Source organism: Manis pentadactyla, chromosome 6 (genome assembly GCF_030020395.1).
Source record: "Manis pentadactyla isolate mManPen7 chromosome 6, mManPen7.hap1, whole genome shotgun sequence".
Lineage (NCBI taxonomy): Eukaryota > Metazoa > Chordata > Mammalia > Pholidota > Manidae > Manis > Manis pentadactyla.
In genome coordinates this window covers 7298272-7320479 of record NC_080024.1, presented here as the reverse complement: position 1 = coordinate 7320479, position 22208 = coordinate 7298272, and the positions used below count along the sequence as shown (strand labels likewise).

Sequence of the window (22208 nt, the reverse complement as noted above, 5' to 3'; positions counted from 1 at the left end):
TTGTTTCCACCTTTGGCTGTTGGATGGTGAATAATACTGATATAAACATTGGTGTGTAAGTATCTAAGTAACTCCCTGTTTTCAATTCATTTGGACATATGCCTAGGATTAATTAGAATGATGGGGCCATATGGTAATCCTATATTTAGCTGTTTGAGGAATATGGGTTTTTTTAAAGAGATTTTTTATTTATTATTAAATACATGGTTATTAGAAGGGTTAACAAATAGAAAAATCATGATGAATTACAAGAAATCTTGAAATAATAATAAATGATATCTGTTCTTTATTGAAGTAGAACTGGAGCTTACCCAGTTCTTTCTCTGGCTTGTCCTTTTCACTTCCTTCTCTTCCCCTTTTTTATCATGGATTCACACCTACCTACTTGCCTAGTTTCCATATGACACATCAGCAGACCTAGAGAGCTTGGGTTTCAGAACATTTTTCTAACATTGTAGGTAATTTATTTTGTAGAATATATTCTGCCTCAATCCATCCTTTACAGCTCCTAGGATAGACATGCCTGTCAGTCTTCTTCCTAGTACTTTTAACACAAAATTATAGAGATTCAAGTAAAAGGAAATCAATCTGTGATAAACATTGTTCATGCTGTTACCTGGAAATGGCTGTTCCCAGGTCTCTAGAACATCAGTCCCTATGTATGCCTGCCCTTTATCTCAGTGGATGTGAATGAAGACTTGAATGTTTCTGGAGCCCCTCTCCCCATGGCTCTTCTAGCCCCCTTATCACTTTGGCACTCTTGATTCTCCTGCTTGCTGTCCATTTTAAGCTTTATAGTTGGCTCTCTAGATTATTTAATAATAGACTTATCTTGGGCTTACTGGTAATGAAAAGGGAAGATCAGCATCTTTGTGTGATAGTATTATTTTCTCCGTATTTCATGGCCAGTGCTCACTAGATTTCAGTCACCCTTGGAATCTTCCTAGTCCATCCACTCATTGTCCTCTCTCTCTCTGATACTGTCAGGTCAGGCCAGTGCATGCTAGTGACAGAGGCCTCTCTGTTTACAGTATATCACCATAGAAATCATGGGATTCTGGATGTGCACAGGTCCTGTAAGGTCATTACTCTTCTTGACATGTGATAGTTTGCCTCTAGGGGCTTTCAGTGGGAGCACTTTACATTAGTTATAAATATTTTATAACTCTAAATGAAAGTAGAAAATTTGATTTCAGTACGACTGCAAGGTAAAACTTACTTCACTTTTGATACAAACAATAAATACCATGGTAACATTGGCATTTTGTGCTGATCAGAGCTCTAATTAACGGTTATATGTTTTTGATTTAAAAAAACGAGATAGCAAGTTAATTTTCAATGAAACTAAATAACTAAAAATACTTCAGTGTAAGATACTGGGCAAAAATTTAATTTTTAAAATTGTGCTATAAAAAATATGTGATTGATAGGTTAGAACTAACTGATCTAGTTCATCCCTTTTGTTTTACAGACAAGGAAACTGGGACTCAGAGAAGTTGCTTGGCTTGTCCAGTGTCCCACAGGAAGTTAGTGAGTTCATAAAAGGAAAATACTTTATAATAAAACAGACAATTCTTACACATGGGTGATATTACTTGAACAGCAAATAATGCCAGACCCATTTAATTTCTTTCAATAAGAATCTGCTGGGCATTGTTCACTGCCCATCTAGTGTGTATTTCACCTTTTCCCTTTCCCATACATACCCCGATTTTCATCTGGACATCTGTTCCTTTCCCAGATTCTTTGTACTTTGGGGAAAGTTGACCTCATTGCCAAGCTGACTCTTGGTTGCCTTGTAGCAGTTGCTTGGTGTACCTGGTTACTTTATGCCAACAGAACTTTCTGCAGCAGTGGAAATGTTCTGATATGTACTGGGAAGTACTGCAGCCACTAGCCACATGTGGGTGTTGAGCACTTGAAATGTGGATAATGTGACTGAAAAACTGAATTTTTAATGGTATTTAATGTTAATTAATTTTATTTGAAATAGCTACATATGGTTCATGGCTACTCTGTTGGACATTGTAACTTTATACCATTTCCTCTTCCTGTAGGCACATGACCTGAGCAGACTAATCAGAGTAATTGCTGCTTGGAATTCTGGGATGTTAAGTCATTTCCTGGTGGATATGAACAGGAAGCATTTACCCCTAGTTGCTACTGGCAGTTATCCTATGAGTTGCTAAGTGTTATGGATAGAAGAGTGGAGAACCATAAAAAACTAGGCCCCTATAGTCATTAGTAGGCCCTGGATCAACTGACCCTGGAGCCTACCTTCCCTCTGTACTTCCAACTTCATAAGCCAATGAGTCGCCTTTGGTAAATAAGCCAGTGTGTTGAATGTCCTATTGTGCCAACCAGGAGTGTCTAAGCAAATACGGAGGGAATAATGCATCAGGCATTATGCTACTTGCTGGGAAAAGAAAGCTGCCTAAGGAGTAAAATCTGGATGCTTGTCCTTGAGGTGAAATCCCCCTGTAATAGGAGATATAGTAAAAGACATGTGTTCTGCGTCTTGCCTGCCTCAATCTTCTTCATTAGGAATTGCCTTTACTAAAGTGGTAAAGGGAATCTGCCCCTGTCCATAGGTCTTTAGTTAGACCATGAGTGAACTCTTGACTCAAGTAAGACACACTGACTGGCCAGTGACCCATTAGATTTTTTTCTTTACAGCTTGAGGACTCTGGGGCTAAAATGTCACATGGAATGAGGGCTGGACACAGTCATCAGGAAACAGAGACTATTAGTAACCACAGACAGTGCACGTAGAGAAGAGGACCAGATTTGCAGAGGAGCGAAGGAGCAACCAGAGAGGGAAGGAGAGAAGGTGAAAGGAGGAGGGAAGAAGAGGGAGGAAGAAAAGTCTGTTCTCTGGGTCTTGAAAGATGAGTAGAGTTGCCAGGTGATAAAGAGTGCAAAATGTTCTTGGTGTGAACAGGGGCACAGAGGCGGGTGGTAGGTAGAGTAATATCTACGATAGTAACATTGCAGGATGGATGATGGGAACTCTGGAGAGGAAACTGGAAAAATAGGCTCTGGTGAGGTTTTGCCTAGTTATCTGTGGCTGCTAAGAGATCTGGAGTGAGGAATCATTCAAGGTAACTGTTAAGGAAATGAGACTGGTTGTTAGGAAGAGGGAAGAAATTGGGGCATGGCTTAGGACCAGCTAAGACTAGAGGTGCCTGAAGCTCTGACTGAGAGCATTGGGAGCTGGAATACAGAAGAAGGGATAGATAAGTAAGATATTTCAGAACTAGAGTTGATAGTTTAGTGGCAGATCAGATGTGGGACTTAAGGCAGAGGAGCATTCAAGACGGAGATTAGCTTGATAATCTAGTTTGGCAACTGCACGGGTGCTAACATTCTTAAGTGAGAAAAATAAGACTGGGGTGAGAAGGAGAGTGAATTCGGGTTCTGATCATATGTTGAATTTGAATTATGTGGGGGACATTCAGGTTGTGGCATTCAGCAGACAATTGGAAATAGAAGTATAGACCCAGAGAAAGAGTGGTGAGAGTCACAGATCTGAACATTATCAGTTGAAGCTATGGGAAATCTATGAGATTACCAAATAGATTTATCTGAAGTTGGAATGATCTGAAATAGTCATTGTCCTATAAAACCAAGGCCCAAGCTTGTAGACGTGGAAAACTCAGGGGCAAGGGTAAGGGTGGGGAACTAACTCTTAATAAAGATTTTGAGAGCCTTGTACAAGACCTAACAGGAAAGTGTATACTAAGAAGGAAGAAGGAAGTGATGGGTATTTTGAAAAAGTGAAGGAATGCCACTTTCTTAGTATCAAATAAGATTATTTTCACTTAAAAAAACTAATTCTCATAATTTAAAAAAATCAACCTTTATTCAGGAAATGCCCCCCCTTTCCTTTGCATTTAACATTGTTTTGTGTGTGTGTCCTTTTTTTATTGAGGTACATACAATAAACGGCACAGATCTTGGTACAGCTTGATGAATAGTGACATGTATATACACTCATGTGACCATCACCCAGATCAAGATATCAAATATTCTCACTAGTTTTTTTTTCCCCTTGACCTACTTCGTCCATTTCACCACCCTGTCCCCTGTGGCAACCACCAGTCTGTTTTCTGTATTTAACCATTGTTTTGGAAGAGTGGATTGAAAAAGAAAAGTTTAATATGGTATTTATTGAATGGGAACAGAATCAGCTAAGAATGGGGACAGTTAATGTCTTCATCCCCACTTCCCTCTACCTGGGATTCTGAGCACTGTTGACTGTGAAGTTAGTTTTCAGGTCTTCAGACTCCATGAAGTGAGGGTCCAGTCAAGCAGATCTCTGTTAATCCTTTGGCCGGCATATGCCAGGTGTATTCAGTTGAGTAATAAAGCCTTTTTTGTAACTTTGTGTTTAAGCTGCTTCCTTAAAGTTTCATGTTTTTTTGTTTTTTTTTTGTTTGCTTTATTAGAGACCCTTTCATTGCTGCTACACAGAATTCTGTGCCTGTAGGTCCGTCCATCTTACTGGCACTGAGTTCCCCTTTGGGTACTGCAAATAATGCCCATTCTCCATTCAGAACTACCAACTAGGCTTTTCAAGCCATGCAGCAACATGTTGGGGAGATCTTTGTTTAGCTACGAGAGCAATGGTGGCTGTAACCTGTTGAGATTTACAGAAAGATTTCAACTAAGCCTATAGGGAAAAAACCTGGATCATGTGGCTCTGGATGGGGAGAGGGAACTGACAGCTGTCCTACTCTGGGTATAGAAGGGCCACCACTAAGGACATATTTTATTTAATATTTTATAGTAGAAAATTGTCTTTGATTTTCAGATACTGCTGAAAAAAAACAAACTAAAAGATGAATGAGACACCCCACTCCTTCAAGTGAAACCAGCGTCCCACACCCCTGCATACTCTTTCCCTGGACTCCTGAGTGAAAACTCAGCTGCACAGCAAGTCTCCCATCTCTGCTCCCAGTTAGCTCACCCATTTGGCCAGTCCCTTCAGCTCTGATTCATTTGCCTGTGCAAGAGGTGGTGATTGAGTGTGAACCTGATAGACTTGACTTTGACTTTGATGCTCATTTGGACCCTTCTTATTTCAAAGCTCCTTTGATACACCAGCTTCTGAAACTTAGAGTACTACACACTCTTGATTCTGCAGTTCACCCAGGCCTCATTGCACCTATAATCCAGGTGCATATGCTCCTCGGGCCCACCCGGGTGCCCTGGGGCCGGGACCCAAACCTGTTTGGGAAGCCCAGTTTGCATCTCTACTAGGAAGGGGGACCCAGCAAAATGTGGTAACACTGTTAGTAGGAAAGAAAGCACTGGTCAAGGGCCTTTGCCAGTCATCTTGCCTCTTGGGCTTCATTTTCCTTATTTGTCCAAAAAACCCCACCAAAAACCACTTCATAATTAATACCTGTTTTGACTTCTTCACAGGTTCTTGCATAAATCAAAAGAGCTAATGGACAGGAAAGAATCTTAAAAAGGAGAAAGCATAGCATTCCATTATGGGCATTTTCCAGTCATTTTTTGAAGGCTGTTGCCTCCTGAAACAACAAATGTCAAATGAGTCTTCCTGCAGAGGTTCTCAGACCACGTGATATCAGTGATGGGCTCTCCTTGGCTGCCCTTACCCCCCAGGGCCCTCCTGCCTGCCTCTGCAGCTTATGTTCTTACACCTGACCATTCAGACATTAGGGTCAGCCAAACTAGACCTTGCATTGTTCCTAAGCACTCCCTTCCCTCTTCTGCCTTTGTGAGTCCTACCTCCTCGTTTCTGCCATGAATGCTGCCTAATTCCCCATTTCCTCCTGTGAACAGTCCTTCAAGCTTCAAGTGCCACCTGTCATTTTACATATGTGTTATCACTTTGTAGCAAATTGCCACAAACGTAGTGGCTTAAAACAACACATTTATTATCTTGCCAGTGCAACATAATAAGAAATATATATGTGGCCTCTGCCCCCTGTTCCTGACACAGAGCTTCTAAAACCCTTGGAATTTCCTTAGTGATAGGGGTGCTAGGAGCATCTTTTGTTCTAATATTTGGTTTTTGACCCTGGTTTCTGACAGAGAGCTGCTAAAACCCTTGTAATTTCCTGCGTGGTGGGGGTGATAGGAACGTGTTTCACAGAGCTCCTAAATCCCTTGGAATTTCCTGAGTGACAGGAGCGTCTGTTGTTCTATAAGGTGACTCGTGGTGAACTCCTGGATGGCTTCAGGATGGGGCTGGTCACCTGAAAGTCAAAGCCATGATTAGAGGCTTAAATTTTCAGTCTATCCGCCTTTATCCAGGGAGGGGAAAAAGGCTAGAGGTTGAGTTAATCATGCCTACATGATGAAGCCTCCATAAGAATTTCTGAACTGTGGGGTTTGGAGAGCTTCTGGGATGGTGATGTGTCTACATGCCGTGAGGGTAGTGCGCCCTGACTCCATGGAGACAGAAGCTCCTGTGCTTGGGCTTCTTCCAGACCTTGCCCTGTGAGCCTCTTCATCTGGCTGTTCATCTGTATCCTTTCTAGTTTTTGTACTAAACCAGTAAGGGAATGTTAAGTGTTGCCCTCAGTTCTGTGAGCTATTATGGCAAATTATCAAACCTAAGTAGGAGACCATGGGAACCACTAGTGTTCCGCTGATTTGTAGCCACCTCAGAAGTGTGGGTAACCTTGAGGCCCACTACTTGGATTTGGTGTTTGAAGTGGGGTCAGGCTTGTGGGTTAGGCCCTTAACCTGTGAGGTCTGTGCACCTCCAGGTAGTGTCAGAATTGACTTACATTGTAAGATACCCAGCTGGTGTCCACAGAGAATTGGAGAATTGCTTGGTATGGAAAACCAATACCTTTGGTGTCTGAAGTATTGTGAGTAAATAAGGTTCCTGTTTAGTCAGGAACCTGGACATGGCTCAGCTTGGTCCTCTGCTTCAGAGTGTCTCAGAAGGCCACCATCAGGGTGTGTCTCATCTGAAGGCTCAATTGGGGAAGGATCTGCTTCTGGGCTTCTGTGGTTTTTGGCCAGATTCAGATCTGTGTGGGCTTTTGGACCGAGGACCTCACCTCAGTTCCTTGCTGGCTGCTGGCTGGAGGCCGCCTTCAGCTCCCTGCTGCATGGTCCTCTCTATATGGCAGCTGCTGTCGTCAGATCCAGCAAGAGAGAGAGTCTGCTAACAAGATGGAAGTTACATGCTTCTGTAATCTAATTATGGATCTGACATCATGGCTATTTTTTGCTGGTTTGAAGCAAGGCAAAGGTCTTTTCTGCACTCGAAGGGAGGAGATTGTACCAGAGTGTAAAGATCAGGAGGTGTGAGGATCTTTGGGGGCCACCTTGGAGTCTGCTCACCCCAAAATGTTTCCTCCACACACCTTTACTTATTTCTCCCTACTAAATGTGCAATCTTTGTCCTCTGTGGCTCTTCTTCATAGATCATTTGTTGTTGTTGCTCAGTTTACATTCCCTGACTGATATTATTATGGCTAAATATTTTTAAAACTTTCCTTATGTAATTGTTTTTGCTCATCTTTCTTCCACTTGCAATTCCCAGGACAGTCTTGTATGCAGCAAATGTTCAGCAACGGACTCCCCTTCCTTCTCTTCTTTGAAACTGAAGAAGGACCAAACCAGTCGCCCTCCTGTTTAAAATCTGAGACCTTTTTCTCCACAGCAGTCAAATAAGATCCATTGCAAAACCTTCAGATCTGCCAGTTTGGCATCAAAAGCAATGACTCATCCATTCTATATAACCTGGCTGGAATGATCCACATTAGTCTGATTTGCATTTAGAGCTAGAGCTTATTACCTTATTAAAGAGAAGCAATTTTCCATCAAAGATGCTTCAAACATTAGCTGTTTATTCTGTTTCCTAGGAGGCCTGATGGATCTCAGAAATGATGCAGTCTATAAAAATCATTAAACTGTTTTCATTTGCCTGGTAATGATCACTTTGTAGTCTTGCTACTTTTAGGTCACAGCAAATGAATTGATAAGAAGGACTGACTCTTGGAGAAGTGGCATTTTAATTCTTTCTCTTTTGCCCAAACAGTGGGCTGAATCTTATTATCCCCATTGGAGATGTTTAATAGAATTAAATATTGCATGTGCCTTAAGAGGCTTGGTCTATAAGAGAGAGAGATTTTGATAGACTCAAAACATGGCAAAATTTGCCTAGTCTAGCTTCCAGTATTGTAAGGCCAATCTCTACTTAACCCTCTAAGGTAGCTTAGCAGCTTTTTCATTTTTTGAAGTTTTGATAGATAACTAGCCCTTAAAAGGCAGGTAAAGAAAACACCAGTCTGATTTTAGTAAACACTGTGTTTCTGGATTTGAGATGATTACATTACAGTAAAATGTGAAGATTGGCCCTTTTAAGAAAAACTCAGAAGTGAGTTGGAGGAATCATTCATCTGTTGGGAGCACATAAGTGTGTGTGCCTACATTTTTTGGGCCTTTGGGGAGCCATGAGGCTAAAAGCTAATTAAGCTTTAGTAGAGAGAAATTTTAAAGTAGTTTCTCCTGGGCAAGAGAAAGATTTGGAGCAGAGAGTGCTCAGAGAAAAGCAGGAGAGTGCTGATGATGTGTAATGAATACAGTCACCGCTGGGGGTGGGAATCCGTGCAAAGCCCCATCTGAGAAGTTGATCCAGTGAGGGACTCAGGTTTGGGCCTGAAAGTCACGCAATCCAGGGCTCGGCTCCAACTCAGGAACCTGGAGGCATCTGTATGGTCAGCCTGAGGACCAGACCCTGCCACATTGGGTACCTCTTTGCTTAGTCTCTCACCAGTCGGCAAATTGGAACAATGCAGGAAAATTGGGTAGTGGAGGGATTTGTTTCCTCTTAATGCTTGAGTATTAGCTTCCTTTTCATTCACTTGCTCATCCTGTTACTCTTGATATGTTAAGACCTTCTTTCCCCTCCCTCTGTCTGTGTGTCCACTCTCAGACATTGTTATCATCAAATGGATACTCCCAGCCTCTGCTGCCTTTTGTAGCACCTCTAACTTGGGTGGAGAACATCATCATCCTTTCAACCCACTGTCTTCCCAAATTTGAAAATCCCAAAACAGAGTTAATTGACTTTTCAGTTTCTTATGACTCAGGCATATCTCTCAAAAATCATGTTTTCTTTTCCATTCTTACTGCCATCAATCCTGTTTGGATCCTAAAGGTTGTGTGGCATCATGGGAAGAGATGAAGTGTTGGCACTCATAAGACTTACCATTTGATTCCTGTCCTTGCTGCTTCCTAGCAGGTAACCATGGGCAAGCCTGTTATTTGATCTTTGTGAGACTCATTTCCCTTACCTCTAAAATTGGCATGATAATACCTGCCTACCTCATTGGATTATTGGAGAATATTAAATGTGGTGTGTGTGTAAATCACCTACCACACAGTGCCAGGCGTGTGTTAGGGTGCTCAGTAACTAGTCCTGTAGTTATTATGAATGCACAGAGCACAGTGCCTGGCATGTGCAGGGCACCTGCTTTGGGATGCAGTTGGCATTTGATCCTCCTTGGAACTGTGGAACCCAGCTCTGTGTGTAGTGGGTAGCCTCCACCTCCCGTAGCATTTTTCAATACATGAGTTTAGTGTCTGTGTTTCAGAGGAAACAAAAGCTACCCCCCTTCCTGGACTCCCTCAGCTGCCAGACTTACAAATGGCTTGTGTTTGAACTCACCCCCTCCTCCATTTATTTTGATATTATGAAGCTGGCATCTCCCTGTCTTGGTGCCCGAGGTTCATCATTTCCCCTGGGTTCTAGAACCCATCCCTTCCTGCCCAGGAACTCCTCCCTTTCCTAACTGTGCCCAACCGCACCTTCTTTAGTGATTTCTTCCCATCAGTAATTAACCATGTCCAAGCCTCCCTTATCTTGAAAAAATAAAATAATGAAACCACCTCGTGATCTCTCTGCCCTCTACAGCTCCCACCCCGTATTATTCCACTCCTTCACAGTCAGACTTCTGGAGCCCAGTCCACACCCTCGGCTCTGTGCTTAGCCTCCCACTGAGCTTCCCATGCACGCATTCTGACTTCACTCAGTTTTGTTCTTTAAAATTAGTCTCACTTGGGTTGCCTGTGACCTTGTTAGTTAGGCCACACTGCTGATCATCCCTGTTGAAATTCTTGTTCTTTTTGCTTCTCTGATCCCACATTAGCCTGATTTTTCTCCTACTTCTCTGACTGTGCCCCAGTTTCCTTGCAAACTTTTCTACTTGTGCTTAGATGTTGGTGTTCCTCACTGCATTGACTTAAGCTTGCTTCCTTTCTAATTTTGAACCATCTCTGAGGGAGTCCAGCCACTTACTCATCTGCCTTCCCTACACAGGTGGCAGCCTCATCTCTGTCTCCAGCCCAGACCTCTCTCTTGAGCATCAGATCACCTCAGACTCACTGAACTTACACAGCCTTCTGATTGCCCGAGATGCTCCCGCTGTGATGGCTCTTTGCTCATTTGTCTACAGCAGTGATTCTCACCTTGTAGTGTGAATCGGAATCAGAATCAGAATCCCCTGGAGGGCTTGTCCCAACAGATTGCTGGGCTCCACCCCCCCCCCCAGAGTTTCTGAGTCTGTAGGGCTGAGGTGGGGCCTGAGAATTTGCATTTCTAAGAGTTCCCAGGTAATGGTGATGCTGCTGTGAGGAAACTACTTTGAGAACTTGTGTGATGAAGAAATGAGACAGAAACCACTCCACATCCAGTTCCTTCCAGCCTTCTAAATATCTCTCTATCCAGAACCCTCCACCCTCTCTGCCGCTAGCCTAGCCTGGTTTACTGCAGTCACCTGCTAACTGTCCTTCCTTTCTCCCATCTCACTTCTCTGTGTCTGTTCTCCACACGGCAACCAGGGTGAGCTTCCTAAAGCACAGATCTTATTAGTCTCCTGACTTCTTTATTCTATAGCTTTCCTTTGCCTTTGGGATAAATCCAAACTTCTTAATGTTGACTTGGCCTCTGCCTGCCTATATAGCACCATCTCTTAATCCTCTTTACTTTGCACAGAATGCACCAAGCATACGGAAAATTATATGCAATTTAAACATATATTATATAGCAGTTGTTGAGTACTTACTGTTTTCCAGCCACTATAGCACTTTTACCTGCATGAATTTCATTTAATCTTCCCATTAGCCTTATAAGATGTGTTACATTTTGCAGATGAGGAAATGTCCTGAACACCAGTCTTGTCCAGTCAGTTATACACAGGGTAACAGGGTTGGGTTCACTCAAACCTCACTGCAAGAAAACCTCACTGCTAATAATAAGAATAACAACAACAACATTAATAGTATAGAATAATTCTTGTTAATGTACTTTGTGCCAAGGCACTGTATATAAACATAACTCATGTAAACTATTCCTGATTTACAAAGGAGGGAATTTAGAGAGAAGGAGTAACTTGGTTCAGGGCCAGAGGTCCTAGGTTTGAATTTAGGTCTTGTGACTCCAAAGCTCATGTTTTTTAACTACTTTATTATCATCCCTATAAGTGGAAGCAGAGAAATTATATGGAGAGCTGTTCATCACTTGGCATCTTCTAAAACTTAAAATACTTCAAAAATGTCTATTACTGAATCGTAAAGGTTTTGGGAACCTTCCCGTCCTCACTGGAGCCCACCCACATCCGCCTATCTCTTTTCCAGGTCTCATCATACTGTGATGGGAAGAGTTTGGACTTGGAGTCACACTGGGTTCTGACACCCCCTCTACTAACCGTCTCCTTGGATGAACCCTGGCATTAGTTACTCCGCCTCTTTGAACTGCTGACTATTATTCTCTGAAAATCAGAGTAGTAATACTTCCCTCATGGGGTTGCTGAGAAAACTTAATGTGAGAATACCTGCCTCTTCTCTCTGTCCCTCGTGCTTCTGCCTAAACGTAACGCTGGGCAGTCTCACAAGTACCTCCTCACTGTCTCCCTGTTGTGTTTCCTGTGTGGATGGCCACTACCCCTCCCCTGTTCTCACCCTGTCACTGCTCCCTAACTACCCTATACTGCCACATGTAAAGAATTTCTTACTATATATCCTAGGGACTTTTTGTTTTTAGTAATGGTGGGCTTTTACTCAGATAAACACTCTCTCACTCGAACAACTAAAAATACTTGGGTAAAGTAAAAAACCTTCTTGGAGCCTCAAACAGCTGACAGGCATTACCTGGTTAAAACTGAAGTGGAGGACTCAGGTGACCCTGCAGATTTGATTAGCTGGGACAGAAATAAAGCCCAGACTCCCCACAAGAAGCTGAGACCCCAAAGGGCTAAACCATCAGGGTGAGGGCAGATCTGAAATATACCAGCTCTCATGTGGAATTGCAGCCCAGGTTCAAGCTGACTGGATCATCCAAAGGATCTTAAGTCTTGAATTGGTTTAAGGGCTGGTAGTGCCTCCAGTTATCTGGCAAAATCAAGTGGAAATTCTTTCAGAGGGAAGGTTTCTTCACCCTAGGCCTCAGATTATTCAGTGACCAGCTCATAAATATAACCAGGCACCCAAGGAAACCATACCCCCAAGGGAAGAACCATCAGCAACCACATACAACAAAAACAGCCCTTCACAAACATCATCAGGTATTGGAATCACTGCTATCTATAAAAAACTCCTATGTTTAAAGAAATAAAAGGTAAGCTTGAAGATGTCTGCAAAGAATGAGAAAGTATGAAAAGTGACAAAGCAAATTGGAAAAGAAGCCAAATACAACTTCTAGAAATAAACATAACTATAATGAATTTAAGAATACAGCAGATGAGGAAAAATGTGTATTCTACTAAGTAGCTTAAAGAAAAAGCCTCAATGGATAAATTTAACAGAAGATTCGATAAAGCTGAAGAGAAAATTAACATATTGGAAGATGGTAAGAAAAAGTTATTCAGAGAGACATGGAGAGATAAATAGAAAATGCAGAGGAAAAAGGGTAAAAGATATGGATAATAGAGCAAGAAGGTCTCGATAAGTCCTACAAGGAGAGGAGAGAAAAAATGTGAAATTTGAAGATAAGGGCTAAGATTTTCCATAACAGTTGAAGCCCAAACCACATATTTAAGACCAGTGATTGCAAGTAGAATTCAAAAAGGAAATCTAAACTTAGATACATCGAGATAAAACTACAGAAACCAAAGGCAAAGAATAAATCTTAAAATCAGCTGTAGAAAAGATTTTCTACCAAGGAACAATAGACTGAGCATTCACTTCTCACATATAATTCTGAGCATGTTGTTCTCAAAATTTTCAATGGTTTTCCATCTAAAAAATATAAAATACATACTTTTCGGCATGTGATATGAGGCCTTTGGTGGTCTAATCCCTATAACTTGTCTAGACAAATAGAACCTTCTTCCTCCTTGGTGTACTCTTGATTGTGTGCCTTTGCACATGCTCTTCTCCCTTCTGGAATGCTCCCCATGCCCATCTATCTGGCTAGTTCCTGTTCTGCCTTCTCATTTTCAGCTCAGGGGGTCACTGTCAAACTGCCCGGCTCTCTTCTCGCTGCCTTTGGGCACAGTGCTTGTTGCCAGCTATCACGAACACCATGTACTTTCAATATCTGTTTGCATCTTTGTCACATTCCTAGCACATGAGCTTTCTGAGGATAGACAGGGTCATTTAGTGACTGATCCTCCATAGGTATTCAGGACCTTCACTGGGTTAACTCCAGCATTTCAGGGGGTCCCATGGCCACTTAAGCAATATCTTGATGTAGGCTTTCCTGATTCTTCCCATAATGCTCTGATTCTTGCTGGTGTGGAGAACAGGTTACCAGTCGGTACCAGGATCCCTGTATGCTGTCGATTGGCTCTGCCTCTTCATTACTCCCATTTCTTTGGTGAAACTGAAATAACAATACCTACTCTGCCCATAGTTGTGGTGTGGATCAAATGAGGTAATGTACATGAAAACACTGAAATTCTTATACCATACAATTTCATTTAGCTTTATTTCAGAGTGAGACTTGCTTGGGCTGGGGATTTGGGGAAGCAGGAAACTCATTGGTGCCCCTGAATCTTGGCTCTCGCAAGAGCTGGTCCTAGAATGGTCATCATCACTAAGTCTGGCAAACTGGCAGCCTAGCAAATGATGATAACATGGCTGTTACCTTGCCCCGTGAGAATTTGTGTCGTCATTTCTACATTTCAGTGAGGAGAGGAGCCCATAAAATAAGTTTTCCTGGTTGGTTGACTTTAAGAGGTCTGAAGGGAAATATTTTCGTTATGAAATATATTGCAGGTGTCATTGAGTTCTTGTTGGAAATTATAAATTTCTACAGCCCTTCATTCAGAGATGGAAAAAGATTGGGTCTGTCAGTGTTTGTCACCCTTTTAATTGGATAAATTGGAACACATTTTTGCCCAAATCCTTTTTTCTGCACATTCCCCACCGAGCGTCACAGTGTAGTCATTTGGAAACATTTTGGTGTATTTGTAAAGTGTTAAAAGTCTTCAGACTTGTCAGTTTGTTTTTTATATATGAGAAGATGAAATCAGAATCATTTTTCTTATCAAAATAAGGTGTTGGGTTTGCACTTGTTATGTCAGTGGCAGTGCCAACCCCAGCAAACCACAGCATTTTACTTTTTAAATGTTTAAAATAGAAATAGAAGTTTCAGTAATCTGTAGGAAGAGATTAAGATTTCACTGGACTTTTCTTCCTAGAGTGTTCCTTGGGCAATATAATATAAACAGTTGCTTATATTAGAAGTGTATCTATTTTTTTTTTTTTAAAAATCCTCTCTTTTAGATGAAGAAATTTGGTAGTCACTGCTTTCTAGAATTCTTGGAACTAGAAGGGACCACAGCTCTGCCTCCAATATGTCAAACAGAAGACTGTGGGGACAAATAACCTTTATCCTTGTTAAGGACTGTCATCTATTCTAGTACTTTCATCATGGACTTTAATTGATCTGTCAAGTGATTCTTCCTGATAGTCAATCAAAAACTTTTAAAATTTAAGCCCATTTTTTGTAGTCTTAAGTGGTTCATAGTGATGGAAACACACTTGACAGCCTCCTTCTCAGAAATACCTCTCTAATCTTGCCTCATTTTAGTCTCACTGTTGCTTTCTTAATTCTGATTCTGATTGTGTCTTGCCTGGACTGCAACCCCAGCTTTTTAAGGTCTCTGCTACTACTGTCTCTCTACTCCAGAGTGCTGCCAGATTCATAGCCCTGAAGAGTATGTGTCCCTTTCCTTTATAATGCTCTATCGGATAGTGTTTAAGCTTGTCAGTCTCATCGTCTAGACCTGTATATTAGAAAGTATATTCTATTGAGAATGACATTAAATCCTAAAATATCAATGCCTTAAATAAACAAGAAGTTTACTTCTATCTCACATAAAACAAGACAGAGGGAGGCAGGCCAGGGCTTATAGGTTACTTCCTAGTTTTCAACTCATTGTGTCGTGCTGCTCTGCACAGTAGGAAGCCCCCTTGTCCTGTGGCCTCCAGATCTGAGATGAGTGCTTGAGGTCCAGCTATCAAACCCACATTCCAGATGGCAAGAAGGAAGAATGAAGGAGGGCTGGGCCTCTGTCCTGTAAGGACACTTCCTAGAAGTCACTTACAACTCTTTAACCTGTATCTTATTGGCTAAAACTTAGACATATAAGCATGCTTAGTTATAAGGAGGCTAAGGAATGTAGACTTTTAACTAGTACACCCAGTTAAAAATTAGAGTTCTTATTACTAGGAAAGAAGAGGATAGGTAATTGGGCAGTAACTAGAATGTCTGCCATGGGACCTGTCCACCCTTACAGAGCCGTGATTCTTTCCCTATCCCAGCCCCTTCCTGCCTACCTGTGTCCTCAACCTTTTAGTAGCTACAGTGAATTCCTTACTAACCCTTTACCATGTCAGGACAGGTCTGGGCCTTTGCAGAGTGCCAGGCTTTACTGGGAATGCTCTTTACATTCCTTCTCTATCTTCACAACATCTAATCATCCTTTAGGCCCCAAGTCACTTCCTCAAGTGAATTGTTCTCCTTAACAGCACATTACTACTTTCTTGAGTGCGTAGCAGTGGAAGAGCTTCATGAACTTAGTAGTTGAACACACTTGGGTTTGAATCTCTTCTCAGCAGCATGGGCTGGAAAGTACAAATATGAAAGTTCTCAGCACATAAATTATATTTAGAGCCACAGCCCAGATCGGTCTTTATGAGTTCCAGACCTTCATGTTGAACTGCTTACTCAGGTTCACCATGTGAAGGTTTTCATGGTGGCCTCTTAAATAGAACCACCTCAGAAATAGAGCTCTTGATTTTTACCTCCTTTAGTCTTCTCCGTGCCAATAATGAGTCCTCCATCAACCACCTGCAGAAGTTGGAAAGCTGGAAATAATCCTTCACTTCTCATATCTAGTAATCCCTAAACTCTCATGTCTGAGTACCACCAAAGTCTATTAGTTCGACTCCAAGATATGTCCTGAGTTGATCCTGTTAGTTCCATCTCCAGTGCCTGCGTTGTGCATGATCCTCTTACGTCCAGACTACTGCAGTAGCTGTTAACTCCCGACATCCCCTTGCAGCCTGCTGTAAACTCCCCTTGGGCAATGTTACTTTCTCCTTCAAAATCCCAGGTCAGCTTCCCACTGTATTTGAGATTCTTAAGTCCTAGAAGGCTCCACCTGACTTTACTCCTGTCCTCTCGTTCTCACCGGTGGCCCTGCCTGTCCTTGCTCACTGCGCTCCAGCTGTATGTCTTCTTTCTGCTGCTTGATTGTGCCAAGAACTTCGCACCACTGCACCTTCCCAAATGTTATTCCCTACCTGGGGTCTTTTGTCCCCTTCTTCACTCCTGCACACACCACCCTTACATCTCAGCTTAAATGTCATTTCCACACAGGGCCTTTCCCTGACCTCTTATTAAATCTAAATAATATATTTTCTCAGCCTCCTCCTTGGGACTGTTCTTTTCTTCTTAGCATTTATCACAATTTATAGCTTTATATTTACTGAGTAATTATTTATTGACTATCACTCCCATATTAAAATATATATGCCATAAGGGCTGGGACCATGTTTCTCTTATTCACCACTAAATCTTCAATGCCTGGTTCTCAAAAAATACACATGGAATAAATGACTAAATAAGTGATTTTGTGACTAAACAGTGTGGTGGATTCTCTCATTAAATTGACAACTTTGCTATTCAGTATGGCAGGACGTCATTGTTGGAAACCTATTAAGATGATTCACCTTTCTTACCTGGTATTGTGTTTTTTCACATTCCTTTAACATCTTTGATGCTTACCTACAGAGCAATAAACTTCAGTTTAATTTATTAGAATGTGTCTTTGAACACAGCCTTATTTCTGCCAGGATCTCTCTATGAACACAGAACCTGAAAAGGTCATATTCAGGTGTGGTATCTGAAAATCATGACTGGGCCCACTTCCATGGCTTGCCCTCTTTCTTTGGAAGGCAGCTATGCTCACCACTATACCACCAACGTACCCCCTCTTTCTTTGGATGGCATAACTTTGGAACAGAAGACTTGCTTGGTATTGGGATGGAATCTAAAGCAATAGTACTTGAAAGTGGAGCCATCAGTGCCTGTCACAGAAAGCTGCATGCCCAGGATTTGGGCTGCCTTGGAAATACTCTCACTGCTCTCTCTTCACTGCCAGCTCTTGAGATAAAAAACTCAGACATCAGGTATCTAGCTAGAGTATACTAATAATTCTAGCCTCCTAATCTTTTCTGAATTACCGTGTTCTGCAGAACACACTGGCAAGATATGTTATGGAACAGATCAGCGTGTTTTTGTTTTTTTTTTCTCCCTGAGAGTATAAAAGATGTTCTGGAAGCAGCTGATGATTCTGGAATTCTGAAATGTCTAAAATAAAAGATGAATTTGGATGATGCCCCTCTTTTACTGATGGACAGGGTGATCAACAATGGGAAAGTTTTTGATTTTTCTTTTTGAAAAACAGTGAGATTCTACTTTTAGTGGGAACTATGGTAGGTATATTTCATCATAGACGGAAAAGCAAAGAGTTGACCATTCTTAAGCCCCAGTACGTCCAACCATGTCAGTGTTTCTAGAGTATGCCCAGAATGGTAAAAGTTGGCTTAAAGCTGAGCTTTTGCAATGAGGCAGCCAGTCCTGAAAAGAATTTATTTTTTAAATTTATTTTGGCCTTGGTAATGTCAAAATGATGATAAGTACAAGTCTTTCTTAGTTATCTAAGTGGGAGTGGGTCCCATGTGAATTGGCTATGATCCCTAGTATCCAGAAACTCCAGTATAAGATGGGTAAGAATATTTTGTGGAAGAAATCTAATGTAACACATGAAAATAAAAAATATTAAATGTTCAGAAGTGTGTAATTTGCTGCTTCATGAGTAGTTTTAATACTTTTGGTTCAGAGCCTAAACCCCTCTTTATTGGGGAGATGTGGTTTCAATTTTTTGGGTGAATGTGTATTTTATAAGTTTTTTAAGAAAGAAAATTAAACATTAAGAGACTTTTAAATACTTTACTCTTTATATAATGTCACTAAGAAAAGCCAGGAAAATCAGCATTGGCTTATTTATTTATTTAATAAACATAATCTATTTTCCACCATTTTGTTTATTATGGTTGATACCACAGTACTTTTAAAAGTTAACTTTTATTTTGATTTTGTTTTACTTCAACAGATGTGCATAGTAAATTAACCTATCTCGATTCCTCATTATGGGCTGTGGCAGTATTTGACATCCAGTGTTTTGGGCATTTTGACTCATAGGACTCATAGGCAATTTAGTTCAATTTACGTAGTTTGATGCTCTCCACTTGTGTGATGCTTAGCATCTTAATAACACTAAGTAGATGGAATGTGGCCTGCTGAGTGTGAGCATTAGTACAAGTTGGTGATGTGTGATTGACCTTAGCCAAGTCACCTAACCACTGCGGGCCTGGGTTTCCTTTTCTGTAACATGAGTAGTTTGGAGTAAACAGTATCCAAGAATCCTTGCAGCTCTAAATTTAAAAATCCTGAGTCTTTATGCCTAATATATATGTGTCTAACTGATTCCTCCTCTTCTTTTTCTCTCTTTTTAATTTAGGAAAAGTGGATGCTGATGCACCAGTTAAAAAAGATGAGAGCACCTGCGTGTCTCAGGACACAAGAGCATCACCGGAGAAGTTGCTGCAAAGATCAGCAAAGGTCATTGTCTACAGATTTTCTCCACTTGTCTAAGTGGCTGTCACCTGAACTATGTGTCAAGGGTCTCTCATGTGATTCAGTTAGAGCTGTAGCTGGTCAGTTAATTAGAAATTCCAGTGGAAGCAGGGAATCATAAAAATGGATCTTATTTATAAATTTAAGCATACATATATATTCATTTGCCCACCTTTAGATAAAGGGCCAAGGTCTTTTCTTTGCATGTGGGTGTATTTATCGAAGTTCTGCATTATCTTTTTCTGCTTAAACTGCACTTGTAAAATGTTATCTGTGACGTCGAGTTTGGGTTATTTTAAGAGGAATGAGCGCTTAGACACTGGTGAAGCAATATGAACATAGGTGGACTCCTTGTAGATTTTTGCTCCATTTTTTTTATTGTTGTTATACCCATTTCCATGCTTTTGTATCCCATTTTTGTTTTTTAATTATTTATGCTAGTGGCATATTCAGATATGAGAGCAAACACAGCTGACCCTAGCCATGCAAATAGCTCATGGTGGAAGAGATGCTGCAAGGACAGAGTGAAGTGGTGTAATAGCTGAGGCTTCTTCACCCAGAGGCGTCTGTCAGCATGTTTGCCTGGGAATGCACTGGGCCACTCAGTCTAGCAAGTTGGTTAGGAGCATTATCACCTGTGCACTGACATGAGAAGTTTCTAACTTCTATTACATGTATGTTACCCCCAATTGTCCATCCAGTTATCTAGATATTTAATAAGCATCTTGAATCCTAACCATATACCAGGCAACATGCTAGGTGTGGAAGATTATAATGAATGGAATGCCTGTGAGCTGAATCTGGCTCAGAAACTTGTGTTTTGTTTGTCCTGTGCAAAATGTAAAATTTTTAATTAGTAGCTTACATTAAATTTAAGAAAAAGGAAGTGTTTACGTTAAAAATTCAGACTTGTGGCTTTTGACAAAACAAAACATCCAGCAACATGGGGCCACAGTCTTAAATGACTTTAGTCAGAGTTGAATAGAGGCAACGCCCTCTGTAGAGGGAACTTGTGTACTACAATTTGCTACTGCCCCCCAACGGTGCCGTCTGCTTTGTTGGTGTTGGAGGTTTTTGTTTTTGATAGCTTCTGAATGAATTCAATCTAAAATTACAAGGCGAAACTGCACTTGTAGGCTGTGGTAAAGCCATTTCTATGACAACTAACATGTGAGTCACAAGTAATGTAAAGCTGTGTTTTACATTTAAACTGTTAAATATCAAAACAAGAAGCAAGGGCTTCTGGTTCAGCCAAGAAGGCGTAGACTCATTTGTCCTTGCTTCTTTGTCCACTAAGTACAACTATAAACCTGTCAGGAGAACAGGAGACACCCATAAAAGAATACTGAAAGGTAAGAAGAGAAAGGCAAACTAGTTAGGGACCCCAGGACTAGAGGAACAGCATAGCAGCGGGAGACTTTACAACCCTCCCACCAACAGATGGGGTTCCAGGCTCAGTGTTTCTGGATCCTAACCTAGCAATAGAAGGGGCCCAGGCAGACTCAGTCCTAACAGGAGTCCCTCCCACAATGCCCAGCAGTCCTGGCAGCACCTGCAAGAGGGATTGACTGGGAGCCCTGCTGATGATAAGTGGCCACACCTGAGATTCCTCTCCTCCACCAAGAAGTAGTAGGCATCTGGGTGGCTCTGACAATGGGGATCCCACCAAAGAAGCAGCCCAGTCCCCAAAGCCTCTTTGTTCTTATGAGCCTGAGACTCCTCTCCTCTACCCAGATGTAGTAAACAGCTGGGGAATACTAGTTAGAGGGATCCTGCCACAGCCAGCAGCCCAGCATGGGAAGCTCCTTTGTCCTCACAGGCATGAGCCTCCCCCCACCAGCCCCAGAGACGTCTGGCAACTAGGAGACACCAGTAGGGGGGATCCTACCACAACAGGCATTTGGTACAGTAAAGCTTACCCTCATGGGCTTGAGACATCCCTCTCCCACTCAGAGATGCTGGGTACCAATTAAAGGGGGGGCCTACCACAACAATAAAAAATAGGGAAGTTTTGTCTCTGCACAGACATGGATTAGGATTTGTTCCTCATTTACTAGTGAGACCTAGTGGCCAACCTGAGGATGTTCCTTCCACACCCTCAGGTAGTTCCAGCAGAGACCAGCAGGAGCCTACAGTGGCACCATGTCAACCAAATGTATCAAACTAGTGAAAACACTCTGAAAATTAAATTGTCATTGGAACTATAACCCACAAAAGCCATCCAGGGTCTACATGCTAAACCTAGACAAAGTGACTGCCTTCTAAAAGACAAGATTTAAAATAGATTCAAAAGACTCCTTGAGTCTCCTAACACAATAGCCAAAAAGCCAGGAGATGACAGAAAATCACCCATCATACCAATAACCTGGGAAATCACCACTTGAGTGAGGAAAGACAATGAAACTGATGCCAACACCAAGATGTTACAAATATCTGACAGTAGTTTTAAAAGTCATCATAAATATGCTTCAACAAGCAATTAAAAATTCTCTTGAAACAAATGAGAAAATAGAAAATTTTAGGAAAGAAACAGAAGTTACAAAGAAAAAAAATCAAAATAATGGAACCAAAAAATAAATAAATAAAATACTTGCTGGACGGTCTCACTAGTAGAGTAGCAGTGACTCAGTGTAGAATTGATTAACTTGAGGACAGATCGATAGGATTTACCCAATTTGAACACAGAGAAAATAGACTGAAAAAATGAGCAGTGCCTCAACATTCAATAACTGGAGTATCAGACAGAGAGAGTGGGGCTTAAAGAGTAGACTCTGCTGACTTGGAACAAATAAATTACCTGAGATTTTGAGGTCCTGGCAACAGTGACATAACATTAATGGTAATGGTACCCATCTGTCTAATTGAGTTTCTTCTTTGCTGGTGGACTCAATAGCTTGTGTTTAAGGCTAGAGAATTTTGGTGGCTGAATTGTTCCAGAATTGAGGATTTTTTAGAGTGGCTGTAATGGAAGGATAAGGGGGGAGTGAGGCGTTTGATGAGATAGGTAAGAGGACTTGAAATGGTGGAACATGGTGTCTCTTGGGGTTAGGAAAGGATTCAGGGCTAA

At 41.5% G+C, this 22208-nt stretch overlaps 1 protein-coding gene across 5 annotated transcripts in view; it reads left to right on the top strand.

Annotated features, from left to right (window-relative positions):
• The window catches only part of DIS3L2 (DIS3 like 3'-5' exoribonuclease 2), a 372410-nt gene that overhangs the window by 153087 nt on the left and 197115 nt on the right, over positions 1–22208 (top strand). For all 5 annotated transcript variants that reach the window (XR_005030205.2, XM_057503433.1, XM_036912160.2 and 2 more), the window contains one exon: positions 19026–19126. Coding sequence is in view for 4 of the 5 variants with exons in the window: in XM_057503433.1 (XP_057359416.1) it covers positions 19026–19126 (101 nt within the window). In the remaining variant the exon portion in view is untranslated. The remainder of the gene's footprint in view (positions 1–19025; positions 19127–22208) is intronic.